Here is a 16,739-nt window from a genome sequence, read left to right on the forward strand (position 1 = left end):
CAATTTGTATCAGGCATAAATGTCCAAACTATATACATCATTGATTACAGCACGTGAACCAGGAAACTGTGAACAAGTTGGAAAATAAATTGCCTCCTTTCAATTTTATTGACAGTGAGCATAAGTAAAACACATCCCTCAGTTCGGTCGGATAAATAAAATGACAAAATGCAAAACCTTAACAAGGCAGGTTTTTTTTTCCACTTTTTGGGAAGATAGCCCATGGCTTTGGAATTGGGAATTTTATCGGCATTTTCATGAAATTGGGAAAATTAATTCATTAGCCTTTTTTTTCCACATGAAAAGTCCACTAATTAGGGAAATACTAAATTTGATATAACACTTTCTAATCATTAGAATTAAAAGAGCAAAATCATAAAATACTTTGTTAGATGTAATTGAATTAAAATTGAGAAAAAATACGCATAAGACACTTCTTTCTAAAAAAAAAAAAAAAAAAAAAAAAAAAAAAATTTAATTTTTTTTTTTTTTTTGGGAAATTGGGATTTTTTTCCTACATTTTCGAAAAAAAGTATACTTTTTGGGATTGGGAACATTTCGGCTATAAAATCGGGCCAAAAAAAAACCTGCAAGGGCTGTTTGTAAAACATGCATGCCCCCCATATGGGCTCTCCGTTGTAGTGAGAGCCATTGTGTGAATATGTTTTTTGTCACTGTGACCTTGACCTTTGACCTGAAGTTTCATGATCCTAGCCATAAGCATTCTTGAGTTATCATCCGGACACCATTTTACTATTTCGGGTCACCGTGACCTTGACCTTTGACCTAGTGACCTGAAAATCAATAGGGGTCATCTGCGAGTTATGATCAATCTACCTATCAAGTTTCATGATCCAAGGAATAAGCGTTCTTCAGTTATCATCCGGAAACCATTTTACTATTTCGGGTCATCGTGACCTTGACCTTTGACCTAGTGACCTGAAAATCAATAGGGGTCATCTGCGAGTCATGATCAATCTACCTATCAAGTTTTATGATCCTAGGCAAAAGCGTTATTGAGTTATCATCCGGAAACCATTTTACTATTTCGGGTCACCGTGACCTTGACCTTTGACCTAGTGACCTCAAAATCAATAGGTCTCATCTGCAAGTCATGATCAATGTACCTATGAAGTTTCATGATCCTAGGCCCAAGCGTTCTAGAGTTATCGTTTGACAACCACCTGGTGGACGGACGGAAGGACCGACCGACCGACCGACTGACAGGAGCAAAGCAATATACCCCCTCTTCTTGGAAGGGGGGCATAAATATTAAGATTGTCTACATTTATTTACAAGAATGGCGTCTTAAATAGCTGAATATCTCAAAATAGTTATTTTACCTTCAACTTTTAGGTTTACCATCACTTTATTTTTTTTCAAATGGTCATCTTAAAATATCAAATCTTTGAATAGTTTTATATGTTAAGCTTTAACTTTGGTTTTTAACTAGAACTTTACGAATGGCATCTCAAGTAATCAATAACATGAATACATTAACCCAATCCCACTCAGAGGCAAAGTGAAAATGACTTTGTGCAAACAGCATAAAACCAGAACAGCCTGCAAGTAACTCGCAGTCTGTTCAGGGTTTATGCTGTTTGATGCTAATCAGTATCTTAGGGTTGGAAATGAAGCCTTAAAACTTGAATTAAGTAAGAAAGGTATTTTATGAAATTTAACTTTCTATGGGACTACAAATGCGTCAAAATACGTATCTCAGTGGTATAGGGTAAATAGCATGAATACATTAACTCTTTCAGTGCTGGAACCTAATTTTGAAGGCCTTTGCCACAGAACGTGGCCTCTCATCAGGATCCTAACTGTTTGCTATTCTTATAGTATTCTTTGAAAAAATCAAAGAAAATGCTAATTTTAGAAACTCAGCAGACCACATTTTAGCAGAGGACAAATTTCCCAGCATGCAAAGGGTTAAATGATTTACCTTCAACTGTGAGGTTGGCTTTCAATGTTTTGCCTTCCACTCTGGCCATGATCTCTCCAGCATCTGGTAACACAGCGTCCTTGACTACCAGTCTGTGAGTGCGACCTTCAGCGTATATCTCGTACTTCTCGTCTTCTTCGATTTCCTTGTTCTGAACAAACCACTTTACAGTTATTCCTTCTTTGTTAACTTCCGTGATGAACTCAGCGACGCCACGTTCTTTCACGGTGACGTCTCTCAGGGGCTTGACAAAGTCAGGTGACAATTCCTGTACGAACAGTGCTGCGCTGGATTTTTTATCTCCAACCAACACTGATATCTGTCCCTCATCGGTAACTTCAACGTCTCGAATGATAAGTTTGTGGGTTTTTCCGTCATCTACGAATTCCATTTGCTTGTTTGGTCGTAGTTCCACGTTGTCCAAGAACCAGCGTACTTTGTCAACAGGCTTGGACAGCTCGAATGTGAATTCTGCATTGGACCTCTCCAATACAGACACGTCCGACAATGGTGCTGTGAAGTCGGCGGAGACATCTGCAATATACAAAGAAAAGTTCATTACTATGATGATGATATTATGTGATTATACTAATGAAAAAAAAAGTTCATCATTTATAACCATTATCAGTTTTTATTTCTTCAAATAGCGCATCAAATGAATCTAAATGAATGTTCACTATTAATATATTAATGTGCTCAATTTATTTAGTTTCAGCTTTTCTGCATAAGGCACACAACTGCAGGAATCCGTATCTCAGAAAATTCTTAATATTCAACATAGACAGTTTTAAAAGATGTCTTCAAATCCTAAAAAAAAAAGTTCAATCACCTTCAACGACAAGTCTTGCTGATGTGGACGTATCGCCAAATGTTGCTGTGACCTCACAGTTATCAGTGGATGTAAGGCCTGCGATAGTGAGCGTGTGTGTCACGCCATCGTGTCCCACCCTGTACTTGTCAGACTCAGGCAGAGGCTTGTGGTCAAGTGTCCAGACGACCTTGGCCTCATCATCATTGACCTTGCAGGTGAAGGTTGCCTCGGTGTTCTCTACGGCGTATGAGTCGTCCAGCTGAACTGTGAACTCTTTGTGTAGAGCTAAGCAAACAAAATAGTGTTGAACTGTTAATTATGCAAGCTTAATAAGCACAAAAAGCTAAAATGTTGCTATGTTGACAATAGTCAGTGTGAACCCCAAACTAACCAAATTAGAAAATATCACATGAAAATTAGTTATATAATTGAAATATATGTTAATGTAAAATGTTTCATCAGCATAGATCCAAATTCTATTAAAAGGGGAAATATTCTATACAAACAAAAAAACAAAACACAGTGTAATAAATACTGAAAACTTTATTACATTTATGTTAAAATTTAACCCATTTATTAACAAGGGCTGTTTGTAAAACATGCATGCCCCCCATATGGGCTCTCCGTTGTAGTGAGAGCCATTGTGTGAATATGTTTTTTGTCACTGTGACCTTGACCTTTGACCTAGTGACCTGAAAATCAATAGGGGTCATCTGCCAGTCATGATCAATGTACCTATGAAGTTTCATGATCCTAGCCATAAGCATTCTTGAGTTATCATCCGGACACCATTTTACTATTTCGGGTCACCGTGACCTTGACCTTTGACCTAGTGACCTGAAAATAAATAGGGGTCATCTGCGAGTCATGATCAATCTACCTATCAAGTTTCATGATCCAAAGAATAAGCGTTCTTCAGTTATCATCCGGAAACCATTTTACTATTTCGAGTCATCGTGACCTTGACCTTTGACCTAGTGACCTGAAAATCAATAGGGGTGATCTGCGAGTCATGATCAATCTACCTATCAAGTTTCATGATCAAGCGTTCTTGAGTTATCATCCGGAAACCATTTTACTATTTCGGGTCACCGTGACCTTTACCTTTGACCAAGTGACCTCAAAATCAATAGGTTTCATCTGCAAGTCATGATCAATGTACCTATGAAGTTTCATGATCCTAGGCCCAAGCGTTCTTGAGTTATCGCCTGACAACCACCTGGTGGACGGACGGAAGGACCGACCGACCGACTGACATGAGCAAAGCAATATACCCCCTCTTCTTGGAAGGGGGGCATAAATATTAAGATTGTCTACATTTATTCACAAGAATGGCGTCTTAAATAGCTGAATATCTCAAAATAGTTATTTTACCTTCAACTTTTAGGTTTACCATCACTTTATTTTTTTTTAAATGGTCATCTTAAAATATCAAATCTTTGAATAGTTTTATATGTTAAGCTTTAACTTTGGTTTTTAACTAGAACTTGATGAATGGCATCTCAAGTAATCAATAACATGAATACATTAACCCAATCCCACTCAGAGGCAAAGTGAAAATGACTTTGTGCAAACAGCATAAAACCAGAACAGCCTGCAAGTAACTCGCAGTCTGTTCAGGGTTTATGCTGTTTGATGCTAATCAGTATCTTAGGGTTGGAAATGAAGCCTTAAAACTTGAATTAAGTAAGAAAGGTATTTTATGAAATTTAACTTTCTATGGGACTACAAATGCGTCAAAATACGTATCTCAGTGGTATAGGGTAAATAGCATGAATACATTAACTCTTTCAGTGCTGGAACCTAATTTTGAAGGCCTTTGCAAACAGTTTGGATCCAGATGAGACGCCACAAAACGTGGCGTCTCATCAGGATCCTAACTGTTTGCTATTCTTATAGTATTCTTTGAAAAAATCAAAGAAAATGCTAATTTTAGAAACTCAGCAGACCACATTTTAGCAGAGGACAAATTTCCCAGCATGCAAAGGGTTAAATGATTTACCTTCAACTGTGAGGTTGGCTTTCAATGTTTTGCCTTCCACTCTGGCCATGATCTCTCCAGCATCTGGAAACACAGCGTCCTTGACTACCAGTCTGTGAGTGCGACCTTCAGCGTATATCTCGTACTTCTCGTCTTCTTCGATTTCCTTGTTCTGAACAAACCACTTTACAGTTATTCCTTCTTTGTTAACTTCCGTGATGAACTCAGCGACGCCACGTTCTTTCACGGTGACGTCTCTCAGGGGCTTGACAAAGTCAGGTGACAATTCCTGTACGAACAGTGCTGCGCTGGATTTTTTATTTCCAATCAACACTGATATCTGTCCCTCATCGGTAACTTCAACGTCTCGAATGATAAGTTTGTGGGTTTTTCCGTCATCTACGAATTCCATTTGCTTGTTTGGTCGTAGTTCCACGTTGTCCAAGAACCAGCGTACTTTGTCAACAGGCTTGGACAGCTCGAATGTGAATTCTGCATTGGACCTCTCCAATACAGACACGTCCGACAATGGTGCTGTGAAGTCGGCGGAGACATCTGCAATATACAAAGAAAAGTTCATTACTATGATGATGATATTATGTGATTATACTAATGAAAAAAAAGTTCATCATTTATAACCATTATCAGTTTTTATTTCTTCAAATAGCGCATCAAATGAATCTAAATGAATGTTCACTATTAATATATTAATGTGCTCAATTTATTTAGTTTCAGCTTTTCTGCATAAGGCACACAACTGCAGGAATCCGTATTTTAGAAAATTCTTAATATTCAACATAGACAGTTTTAAAAGATGTCTTCAAATCCTAAAAAAAAAAGTTCAATCACCTTCAACGACAAGTCTTGCTGATGTGGACGTATCGCCAAATGTTGCTGTGACCTCACATTTATCAGTGGATGTAAGGCCTGCGATAGTGAGCGTGTGTGTCACGCCATCGTGTCCCACCCTGTACTTGTCAGACTCAGGCAGAGGCTTGTGGTCAAGTGTCCAGACGACCTTGGCCTCATCATCATTGACCTTGCAGGTGAAGGTTGCCTCGGTGTTCTCTACGGCGTATGAGTCGTCCAGCTGAACAGTGAACTCCTTGTGTAGAGCTAAACAAACAAAATAGTGTTGAACTGTTAATTATGCAAGCTTAATAAGCACAAAAAGCTAAAATGTTGCTATGTTGACAATAGTCAGTGTGAACCCCAAACTAACCAAATTAGAAAATATCACATGAAAATTAGTTATATAATTGAAATAAATGTTAATGTAAAATGTTTCATCAGCATAGATCCAAATTCTATTAAAAGGGGAAATATTCTATACAAACAAAAAAACAAAACACAGTGTAATAAATACTGAAAACTTTATTACATTTATGTTAAAATTTAACCCATTTATTAACAAGGGCTGTTTGTAAAACATGCATGCCCCCCATATGGGCTCTCCGTTGTAGTGAGAGCCATTGTGTGAATATGTTTTTTTGTCACCGTGACCTTGACCTTTGACCTAGTGACCTGAAAATCAATAGGGGTCATCTGCCAGTCATGATCGATGTACCTATGAAGTTTCATGATCCTAGCCATAAGCATTCTTGAGTTATCATCCGGACACCATTTTACTATTTCGGGTCATCGTGACCTTGACCTTTGACCTAGTGACCTGAAAATCAATAGGGGTCATCTGCGAGTCATGATCAATCTACCTATCAAGTTTCATGATCCTAGGCCTAAGCGTTCTTGAGTTATCATCCGGAAACCATTTTACTATTTCGGGTCACTGTGACCTTGACCTTTGACCTAGTGACCTCAAAATCAATAGGGGTCATCTGCCAGTCTTGATCAATCTACCTATCAAGTTTCATGATCCTAGGCCTAAGCGTTCTTGAGTTATCATCCGGAAACCATTTTACTATTTTGGGTCACTGTGACCTTGACCTTTGACCTTGTGACCTGAAAATCAATAGGGGTCATCTGCGAGTCATGATCAATCTACCTATCAAGTTTCATGATCCTAGGCCTAAGCGTTCTTGAGTTATCATCCGGAAACCATTTTACTATTTCGGGTCACCGTGACCTTGACCTTTGACCTAGTGACCTCAAAATCAATAGGGGTCATCTGCGAGTCATGATCAATGTACCTATGAAGTTTAATGATCCTAGGCCCAAGCGTTCTTGAGTTATCGTCTGACAACCACCTGGTGGACGGACCGACAGACCGACATGAGCAAAGCAATATACCCCCTCTTCTTCGAAGGGGGGCATAAAAATCATCCAACGTTGATCTGAAATCCAGAGTAAATTTACGGGTACAGCGCAATTAAACGGCGTGAACAACAGAAATGTGTCATAAAGGGTTAGTCATAACTCGCTTTGTCTTAACTTATAAAGAGTGACCATAAATTGTTTACACAAGCGTGTCTACTCCTAGATACCCAAAAACTACAGCGCGTGTCATAGATCTAATTATACATTTATCGGTCAATACATGTACTAAAGCAATTCCGTTGGTTTATTTTGTTAGAGTTGTTGCTGCTAAACTAACACCTTGTTACATCACAATCGCTCCGCCGATATGGTGTTTTTATATCATGCTAAAGATGGTAAATAGATCGAAGATCGGATGGTAGATACCGACATGTTTTTTATCCAAATACTGGAAATAAATTCATTTCGATATGTTTTGCTTCACATGTATCAAAATCATCGCTATTTTTCAAGAGTAAATTATCCTTGTGACCTGCAGCATGTCAACAAGTGAGGCCGGAACGCGCGCGCAGTGTTATAATTTCATTCAAGTTGTGTCAGATTCAGAACGTCGTAATTCCTTCTTATATTGAATACCTCTTGCGGCATTATATTTCTGAACGCATTGATGAAAGTTATCAATGATTGAGTAAATTTAGTCTACGGTAACAGCTTCTTGGACGTTTCCCTAACACTGTCTTTAGTATAAATTATTTGATATTTCGAGTACGTTCTGACAATACTTCTTTATGCAAGATTTCATTTAGGGTTTATAACAATTGGGATCTTTTTTTACTTTGTCGCCTTAGCTTATGTGGTGGTAATTTTCCAATCACCAATGAAGGCCGCCATTTTAATTGGTTACAAGTGTATTCGTGTTTTGTTAGGACATCTTATCTCATAATCCTCGAAAGAACGCGAATCATCTAATAAACTTATGTGTGCTCTCAAGAAGTCTCGGTAATTACTTAATTTGAGTGTATTTTCGATCTATTCAATTATCGTAACACCTTTTAAGTGTTTAAGTACCTTTCCAACTTCGACGCTAGTTTAATGTTGTGAAAATAATCATACCCGACTATTTTATAAAATCTTTGGCCACTTCTGAAGATTTATAAATACAATTAATTAAACATCGGACACGAAAAAATATAATTATTTAAATGAGTCCGAATTCTAGGGGTAATTACGGTAGGTTCAAAGAATTGACATTTGAAAAGACCACCATCAACCTTAATGAACAGAGGTCTAGATAAGAGGGGAGTTTGCACAGCTAACTTTTTAATTTGTTATTGAAACTCTATGTTGTGGGTACCAACAAAATAGGATTTGGTGAGGAATAATGGAGTTATTGTGTTAACAGGGTCACAGGGGACAAAAATATTTATAAATTGCACTCGTCCTGCAGGACAAGTGCATTAAAATTTTCACTCGTCCTGCAAACACATGCACTTGTCCTTCAAATATGTGTGAAAGAAAGATTGCAAAGGACTGATATGACTAACAATGTTTCCTATATCACTGCTAAAATGCTGCTTACTTAGTTATTCATGCCAGCTGATCACAGAAGAAATGTTAACTTACTTTATTTATGAGGAACACAAAATAAATAAATGAAGACAAATTTGTTTTTGCCTTTTTCTAATGCTTGCATGCTTTCCATTTCGGATGGTTGAACATCGCTCCTGTCCCCTTTAAAGAACGCTCGTTTGTCAGACATTTTTCAGATGAAATTCAGACTGGTTGAAAACGGTACTTCGCAGTAAAATAATTCTTTAAAAAAATCAATACTTACAGTAAATGAAGTCAGATGGTTCCCTATCAACATGGACGCGCAAAGTTTACACCAAAAAGCCAATATTTACTCCGGGACACAGTCTCGCATAACAACGCGCACCTGCTGTATGAAATTTACAATAACGATTTCCGGTTCATTCGCGTTCTACTTTCGGAATAGATATGCGTTAAGAAATGATTTTATTTAATGAAAAAGAGTCTTACTGGTCAGAAAATACATATTTTAACATCAGTTTTTTTTCACTCGTCCTGTAGGACGAGAGCTTTAGGGAAATTCACTCGTCCTTTCAAGATTTCACTCGTCAATACGAGCGGACAAGTGGAATTTTTGTCCCCTGGGTCAGTTACACCTCCTTATTAGCTATACCCCTGGATCAATGTTTCCTTTCTTAGTAAGTCTGATCTAAGCATAGTCAGTCTATATTCTTTTGCTGTGCTTCCAAATGATATCTGGTGACGTGTTAAAAAGTAATTTGCATTTGTAAAAGAATGAATGTTTTAACCCTTTACCAAACAATTATGTAACGAGATTTTACGGGTTTGTTGCAGGCAACTCTAGAAATCATTGTGATAAAAGGAGAATTTGCTCAAATAAGCAATTTCTCCTTTTATCCCAATGATTTCTACTCTTTCTACTACACAACTTAACAAGAGGCCATGATGGCCCTAAATCGCTCACCTTAAACAATTTGACAGAAGAAGAAAAAGACTATTGCCAAGAAATCAAAGTCCCCTACCTGTAGCTTGTCTATTTGTTGCCATAGCAACCAGAATTCTTGATCTAGGAACAAAATGAAATGACATGCATAATCTCCAAATTGACATCTGTCCATGTTTCAAGTTTGATGAAAAAATATTTATAACTTATCATATTATTGCAGGATCCAAAACAGGTACCAGAAGATAGTATATTTGTTATCATAGCAACCAGAATTCTTGATGTAATTACAAAATGAGGTGATGTGCATAATCTTTATATTGCCATCTACTCACGCTTCAAGTTTCATGAAAAAATATGATTGAAGAACTTTTAAAGTTATCACAGAATCCAGAAAAGGTACCAGTTGCTTGTCTATTTGTTGCCATAGCAACCAGAATTCTTGACGTAGGAATAAAATGAAATGACATGCAAAATCTTTATATTGCCATCTACCCATGTTTCAAGTTTCATGAAAAAATATTAAGAACTTTAAAGTTATCCCAGTAACCAGAAAAAGTACCAGTAGCTAGTCTATTTGTTGCTTCCAGAATTCTTGACTTAAGAAAAAATGAAATGACATACATAATCTCAATATTGCCATCTATCCATGTTTCAAGTTTCATGAAAAAATATGAGTAGTAGGAGAAATTGCTCATCATTAGCAAATTCTTGTTTTGTCTTAATGTTTTAAAATATTGTCTGCCATAAAGGTATAAGATAATCTACTTAAAAAATAACCTGTTGTGGATAAAGGGTTTCTATAGACCAGTGCTTCATTTGACCTCAGTTAACCTTAATGCCCTGGAGTTTGATTATGCAATTGAGTATGCTATTCTGGGAGAGTTAGACCCTTTAACTTTCCAGCTTTCTCCAAGAAATAAAGAGTTCATTCTAAAAATGTTTAAATCTGCCATCTCAAGGGGAGATAATTCTGGACTTAATGGGCTGATGTTGCTCATTTTCGATAGGGCTCAGGTCCTAATTGATATGAAGACACTGTGCACATTTGGACAGAATTTGATGAAAATTGTGGACTTTATTGAAGGAAATAAGTAATGCATCCCATAATGAATAAATAGCAAAAACGCATAAACATGAAAAGTTCAACGAGCTCCTGCGGTCATGTTTTCTGACCAATCAAATTTTCTTGAACCAATTTTTAGGGGAGCCTTCGAGGATCACCCCTGTGAAATTTTTTGGAAATCCGACGAGCAGTTTCTGACAAGAAGATTTTTCAAGGTTTTTACCATATATAGGCGTGGCGGCCATCTTGGTCATGTGACCAAATTTTTTTTAACAATACTTTTGTCCCATGACCTACGGATGCTTCACATGAAATTTGGTCGAAATTGGCCAAATGGTTTAGGAGAAGAAGATGTTTTTCCAATTGTTGACAGACGGATGGCCGGACGCTGGATGATCACAATAGCTCACCTTGAGCACAAAGTGCTCAGGTGAGCTTAAAATTTATCGCAAACTAAATTGTCGTCTGAAAGCTCTTTGAAATAGGAAAGGTTCATAATTGGTCGTTTGGTAAAGGGTTAATGTAAACAACTTTGGCAATGACTCAACAGATTTCAGCGTACTGTTTACCAATGTATGCCATCCTATCAAGCCTGCATACACAAAGAGGCATAATATTGACGGTCCCCTCTACACTACAATAACACAACTCATTCGTACCTTTTACAATTTGTCGCACACAACTAAAAAATAAGTTATACAAGACTACATGTATTGCCAAGCAATAAAAGTCCCCTACCGGTAGCTAGTCTAGCAACCAGAATTCATTATCTGTTATTTCTAAGGCTTGTCACAATATAGTAAGTATACATTTCTGTTAACTTGATGCTCTTACTGTAAATGTTTTAATAAACGCCAACTAAATGTGTCAGTGATATTAAGTATCGATACTTGTAACATTTTTCTTATATAGATGGAGTATCAAGATTTCATTTATTATTTACAATTGGAATTATTAGGGATGGGAACAAATATTCGAACATTTAAATAATTATAAGGAAAAATGACCCACCATTTACAGGGATTTGGGCCATGTTGGCCCACATTATCCAAATAAATTGTGAAGTTTTATATGATTTGTCCCATGATTTAAAGAAAATGGCCCATCAGATTTTGCTGTATGGGTCCTTTTGGCCCATCATACTGAAAGAAAATCTTAAGCCTTGCTTTCAGAGAAATTAGTACCGTGAAACATGTTGTTGACTTTGATGACTTTGGTACTGTTGCCCGAGGCCGATAGGCCGAGGGCAACAGTTCCAAATGTCAGCCCTGATACCGAGGGACAACAGTTTTGACTGTTCACCAAGCATCCATCAAATAAGTGTTTTATTACCTAATCAAATTTCCAACATAGAAATAACAGCAAACAAACTTTTTATTTACACACAACAGTAATCGATAAAATAAATAATTTTGACTGTTTAACTGTAAAATGACGTCATTTTTTCGACGAAATGACGTCATTATTTCAGCGGGCAACAGTTCAAACTGTTGACCGGTCAACATGTGAGTTCGATATTCACCGGTAACAGTTTAAAACATTGCAAATTTCTTTTTCGACGAGGAAATAGAAAAAAATAATTAATTATCATTTATATAAGACATCAGGTAATAATACCGTATGTATATTGTTTATTACATTTTATTTATCATGAGTTAGGGGTATATAATAAAAGGAATACCACAGTATGCATTTCTGTGTGATACATGTAATATTTGTCTCATTGCTTCGTTTGCAACCAAAACAGCCTCTGTTTACACAGAGCAACTCGTCAGATATAATAACACAGAAATGCATTCTGTGGTAATATTCCCTATGTATTTGAGACAAAAGTTTGCAAATCAGCAGGTTCTGTAATTAGTGAATCAAAATTTAACAGATATGACAGTTGCTTATTCTGAGACATTGTTTACCAAATAAGAAAAGAAACCAAAACAATAATAAAACATTAACAAAAAAATAAATATCTTAACCCTTTTCATGCTTTACTAAACGCAATTAAATTAAAAGTAACAAAAATCCTGAAAAATCTATGAAAAACTGTATGTTTGATTAATTCAAGTTAAAAACACTGAGCCAAAAGGTGAATTGCTCATCGTGAGAAAATTCACCTTTTGGCTCAGCGTTTTCAAATATCGCCTGCTGAAAAGGCGCCAGAAGGCGTTTCTATTAGGTAAAGGGTTAACAATAAACAAACAAATGAAACAAAGAATGAAGAGGACCTCTTGGTCGCTCACCTCAGAACAAGTTGTATTTGAAGGAACAATCTTAAAGTGGCATAATTTGAATACAATTGGGAAATTCCACTAAATTATAATACTATCTATAAAATATCAAAACACTAGACATGAGGTTTGGACCTGAATCCAAGGCTAAAATCTGAGTTCTCAAGGATGTGCTACAAACCAAACAAGTATTTGACAAGAGTGACCTAGTTTTTGACTGATTTGAGTCATTTTGACATGATCAAGACAAACAGTCATTATCATCAAGATAAAATTAGTCAAAATATGGACAGTACACAAGGTTTTTCAAATATTTGACCAAATGACCTAGTTTTTTACTTGACATGGCCCATTTTCAAACTTCACTGAGAGATCATCGATACAAACATTCTGACAAACTTTCATCAAATTTGAGTCAAACATATGATCTCAAGAGCATGTACACAAAGTTGTTAAAGTATTTGACCCTGTGACCTAGTATTTGACCTGACATGACCCATTTCAGAACTTGATGGTAAGATTATCAATACAATCATTCTGACAAAGTTTCATTCATATTGAGCCAAAAATATGGCATGTAGAGCGTACACACGGTTTTAAAGTATTAGACCTAGTGACCTTGTCTTTGACCTGACATGACCCATTTTCAAACCTGTCCCAGAAATCATCAATACAAACATTCTGACAAAGTTTCATCAATATTGAGTCAAAAATGTGGCCTCTAGAGCATACACAAGGATGTTAAAGTATTAGACCTAGTGACCTTGTATTTGACCCAACATGACCCATTTTCGAACTTGTCCCAGAAATCATCAATACAAACATTCTGACAAAGTTTCATCAATATTGAGTCAAAAATGTGGCCTCTAGAGCATACACAAGGATATTAAAGTATTAGACCTAGTGACCTAGTCTTTGACCCAACATGACCCATTTTCGAACTTGTCCCAGAAATCATCAATAAAAACATTCTGACAAATTTTCATCAATATTGAGTCAAAAATGTGGCCTCTAGAGCATACACAAGGATATTAAAGTATTAGACCTAGTGACCTTCTGGAAACCATTTTACTGCCTCGAGTCACTGTGACCTTGACCTTTGACCTAAAAACCTGAAAATCACTAGGGGTCATCTGCCAGTCATGATCAATGTACATATGAAGTTTCATGATCCCAGGCCTAAGCGTTCTTGAGTTATCATCTGGAAACCATTTTACTGTTTCGAGTCACTGTGACCTTGACCTTTCAGCTAGTGACTCAAAAATGGGTGTGGCAAGTAGAACTCATCAAGGTGCAGCTACATATGTAGTTTCAAAGTTGTAGGTTGAAGGACTTTGATTTTAGAGCCAATGTTCAAAACTTTAACAAAATGTTAAAGTTTTAGCACGACGACGCCGGACTGGCTATGACAATAGCTCGAGTTTTCTTCGAAAACAGCCGAGCTAAAAACTGCTTGGGACAAGCAATTTCTCCTTTTGCAATGCCTTTTTAAATCTATTTATGGAACACAACAGCAACATTAGGACACTAGAATTGCACAATTGTACTTTTCACCACTTCACAAAAAAAAACTTGTCTTCCTTCTACTGCAAGATGAAAAGTCAACTCTTTACCACCTGCAAACCACATTTTTTTTACTTGAAGCAGACATCTTTCACAAAGCTAAGTAAATATGCAAAAAAACACTTGGAATGACAGTAACAATTTTTTCAAACTTGAACTGCTGAACATTTAAACAAATAAAATTAACTAACAGAACATGAACACTTACTACATTTTCCTCTCTGTAAAATGAATATAACAAAAATCAACACACAAAGGCTAAATGTAACACGTTTGATTGAATTATGCTATGTTCATACTATTTTTTTTTTTTGGTTTTAATGCCATAACGGATGTCTTTACAGTCATATTAAAGGCCTCACCAGTCACACAGAATCTACTTTGATTTCCTTCACCGGCAATCTCCTTTCAATTTTTGTAAGCAACTGGCTGAAACACTACGCAACTTAGATCTGTTGTGGGAGTGTATTACCTCTTACAATATCTGTTTCAACTCGCCATTATGTCTGGGATCAAAGACTGAACCTTCAGTTTGTATATCAACAGTTTAGCATAAAACTAACTGTTACAATGACAACTTTTTACAAAATGTAAATTTTGAAGCGGTGAGCCATAAAAGCCGCTGTGACTGTTAACCAAAAGTGGTAAAGCGCCCAGTAGTTGATCAGGAGGTTTTAAGTTCGAGCTTTAATAATGTCATTGTTTTCTTTGAGCAAGAAAAATCATCCACATTGCTCAGTAACCCGTATTGAAAATTAGTTTCTAAAACTTAATTACCAGTTCTGTTTCTAATAATCTGCAGCAAGTCAATATGTAAATATCCAACTCCTTTCATGCTTTTTCGGAAATATGGTGAATAATTTATTTCAGAACCGCAAGTTCATATTAAGAATGTCATCTTCTGATGAAATTGGTGTGTTAGAGCACTTAGACCCATATTTGTCCAAAGAAGTGCCGTTTTAGTTTCATAAATGCATAAATTTGGCCTAATTGGATAACTTCCTATTTCTTACTCCTTAACTCATGTATAACTTGAAGACACAACCATAAAGAAATAATATCCTTTTTTCCGCTATTTCAGCAAAAAATTCCCCCTTCAATTTTTTTTCACTTTTATACCTATGTTGCCATATGGTATCATGCTATCAACCTTTGATTAAATGTATATTTATGTAAATTAAATTAAAATATAGCAATTTTAAGGTTGAATGGTTGGTGAAAAGATCTTCTAAAATTCCCCTTTTCGCCCAAAACGACGCAAAATTCCCCCCTCTAAGGACCCGGCCCCAATCCCCCAAAGTGTAGAAAGGGCCCTGCGTAAGTTGTTTTAATTTGTGCATTTGTAATATATATATGATCTGTTTGTGTTTATTTATGCCAGAAAATAGATTATGTTGCTAATATTACATAATAAACTAGCGCCCAGATTTCAGGGAGAAGACTTGACATGGAATATTCAAATTACCAGTTGCAACTCCCAGCGACCCGGAGTTTAGTGTTCTCATTGTTCAGTCAATTTTATAATAAAGTGAACGTGCATGCAACTGGAGCAGGCCAAAAACATCACTAATTCTAATGTGTTGACAAGCAACTTTGCTTTGCCATTGTTTGAGGGTTTGTTTAATTTTAATATTTTTAAATTTTTGACTTGTAGAGTTTCGCTTAAGGTTGACCGCTATGGGGCGTTGGGACTTAATGGCTATGCCATACCTTCCAATGAACCAATACAATACTAACCTCCCATGCATGTTGACATTATTTATTCTACATCACAATGTGTAAGTTATCAACAGCTATTTTTATAAATGACCATGCTGTGCATGGTTATAAACCTTTATTGGAAGAAAAAATTACAAAAATACTGACTTCTTTAGAAATAGTTGCAGTTTTGGTAGTTTGAATGTATATACCAGTATGTAGATATGGTACATACATTAATTAAGCAGAGTTGTAGTAAATCACCTGATGAAATCAGTTTTCTTGATTATAGCTGTTAAATTTAAATCAAATTCATTTAAAGAATACTGCAGCAACAGCCCATAGATATTTAAATATGAACATATCTGCTTGTTGTTTAAGATCAAATAGTTGTTTCAGATGGTTAAGTCAAGCTGTTATCTTTCAGAAAATGATATGCCACAAGCGATTGAGCAGCCATCAATGGACAGTACTGCTGAGCTGTCGACAGAAACTGTCAGTCATCATTTGCAGCCTCTTGACAGGCCTTTGGCTCAAAGAGACTCTGATATGGAATCAGACAATGGTATATTTGTGTGTGTGTGTTAATGTAGCACACCAAATGTGCTACATATTAAGCAATCTTTTAGTTAATCACCTGATGGAATCCGTTTTCCGGCTTATAGTTGTTTAAGTTTAAATTCATGTAAAGAATGCTGCAGCAACAGCCCAATGATATTTATATTGAGCACATCTGCTTGTT

General features: G+C 36.4%; 2 protein-coding genes across 6 annotated transcripts in view; one reads left to right on the top strand and one right to left on the bottom strand.

The window, feature by feature from the left end:
- LOC127871587 (uncharacterized) overlaps positions 1–16,739 on the bottom strand; it is a 43,751-nt gene that overhangs the window by 19,440 nt on the left and 7,572 nt on the right. Inside the window, exons 3-5 of the mRNA XM_052414661.1 lie at positions 14,508–14,520; positions 5,587–5,853; positions 1,946–2,479 (exon numbers count right to left, since the gene is read on the bottom strand). Coding sequence (XP_052270621.1) covers positions 1,946–2,336 — 391 coding nt within the window. The 5' untranslated portion in view covers positions 2,337–2,479; positions 5,587–5,853; positions 14,508–14,520. The remainder of the gene's footprint in view (positions 1–1,945; positions 2,480–5,586; positions 5,854–14,507; positions 14,521–16,739) is intronic.
- Positions 16,361–16,739, top strand: part of LOC127871588 (cytadherence high molecular weight protein 1-like) — a 67,817-nt gene continuing 67,438 nt past the window's right edge. For 2 of the 5 annotated variants that reach the window (XM_052414675.1, XM_052414674.1), the window contains exon 1: positions 16,372–16,562. Coding sequence is in view for 1 of the 5 variants with exons in the window: in XM_052414664.1 (XP_052270624.1) it covers positions 16,397–16,562 (166 nt within the window). In the remaining 4 variants the exon portion in view is untranslated. Of the gene's footprint in view, positions 16,563–16,739 lie in introns of all 5 variants that reach the window. The other 3 variants (XM_052414664.1, XM_052414672.1, XM_052414671.1) reach the window with 3 other exon arrangements.

The sequence above is a fragment of the Dreissena polymorpha genome, chromosome 3 (genome assembly GCF_020536995.1).
Source record: "Dreissena polymorpha isolate Duluth1 chromosome 3, UMN_Dpol_1.0, whole genome shotgun sequence".
Taxonomy (NCBI): Eukaryota; Metazoa; Mollusca; class Bivalvia; order Myida; family Dreissenidae; genus Dreissena; species Dreissena polymorpha.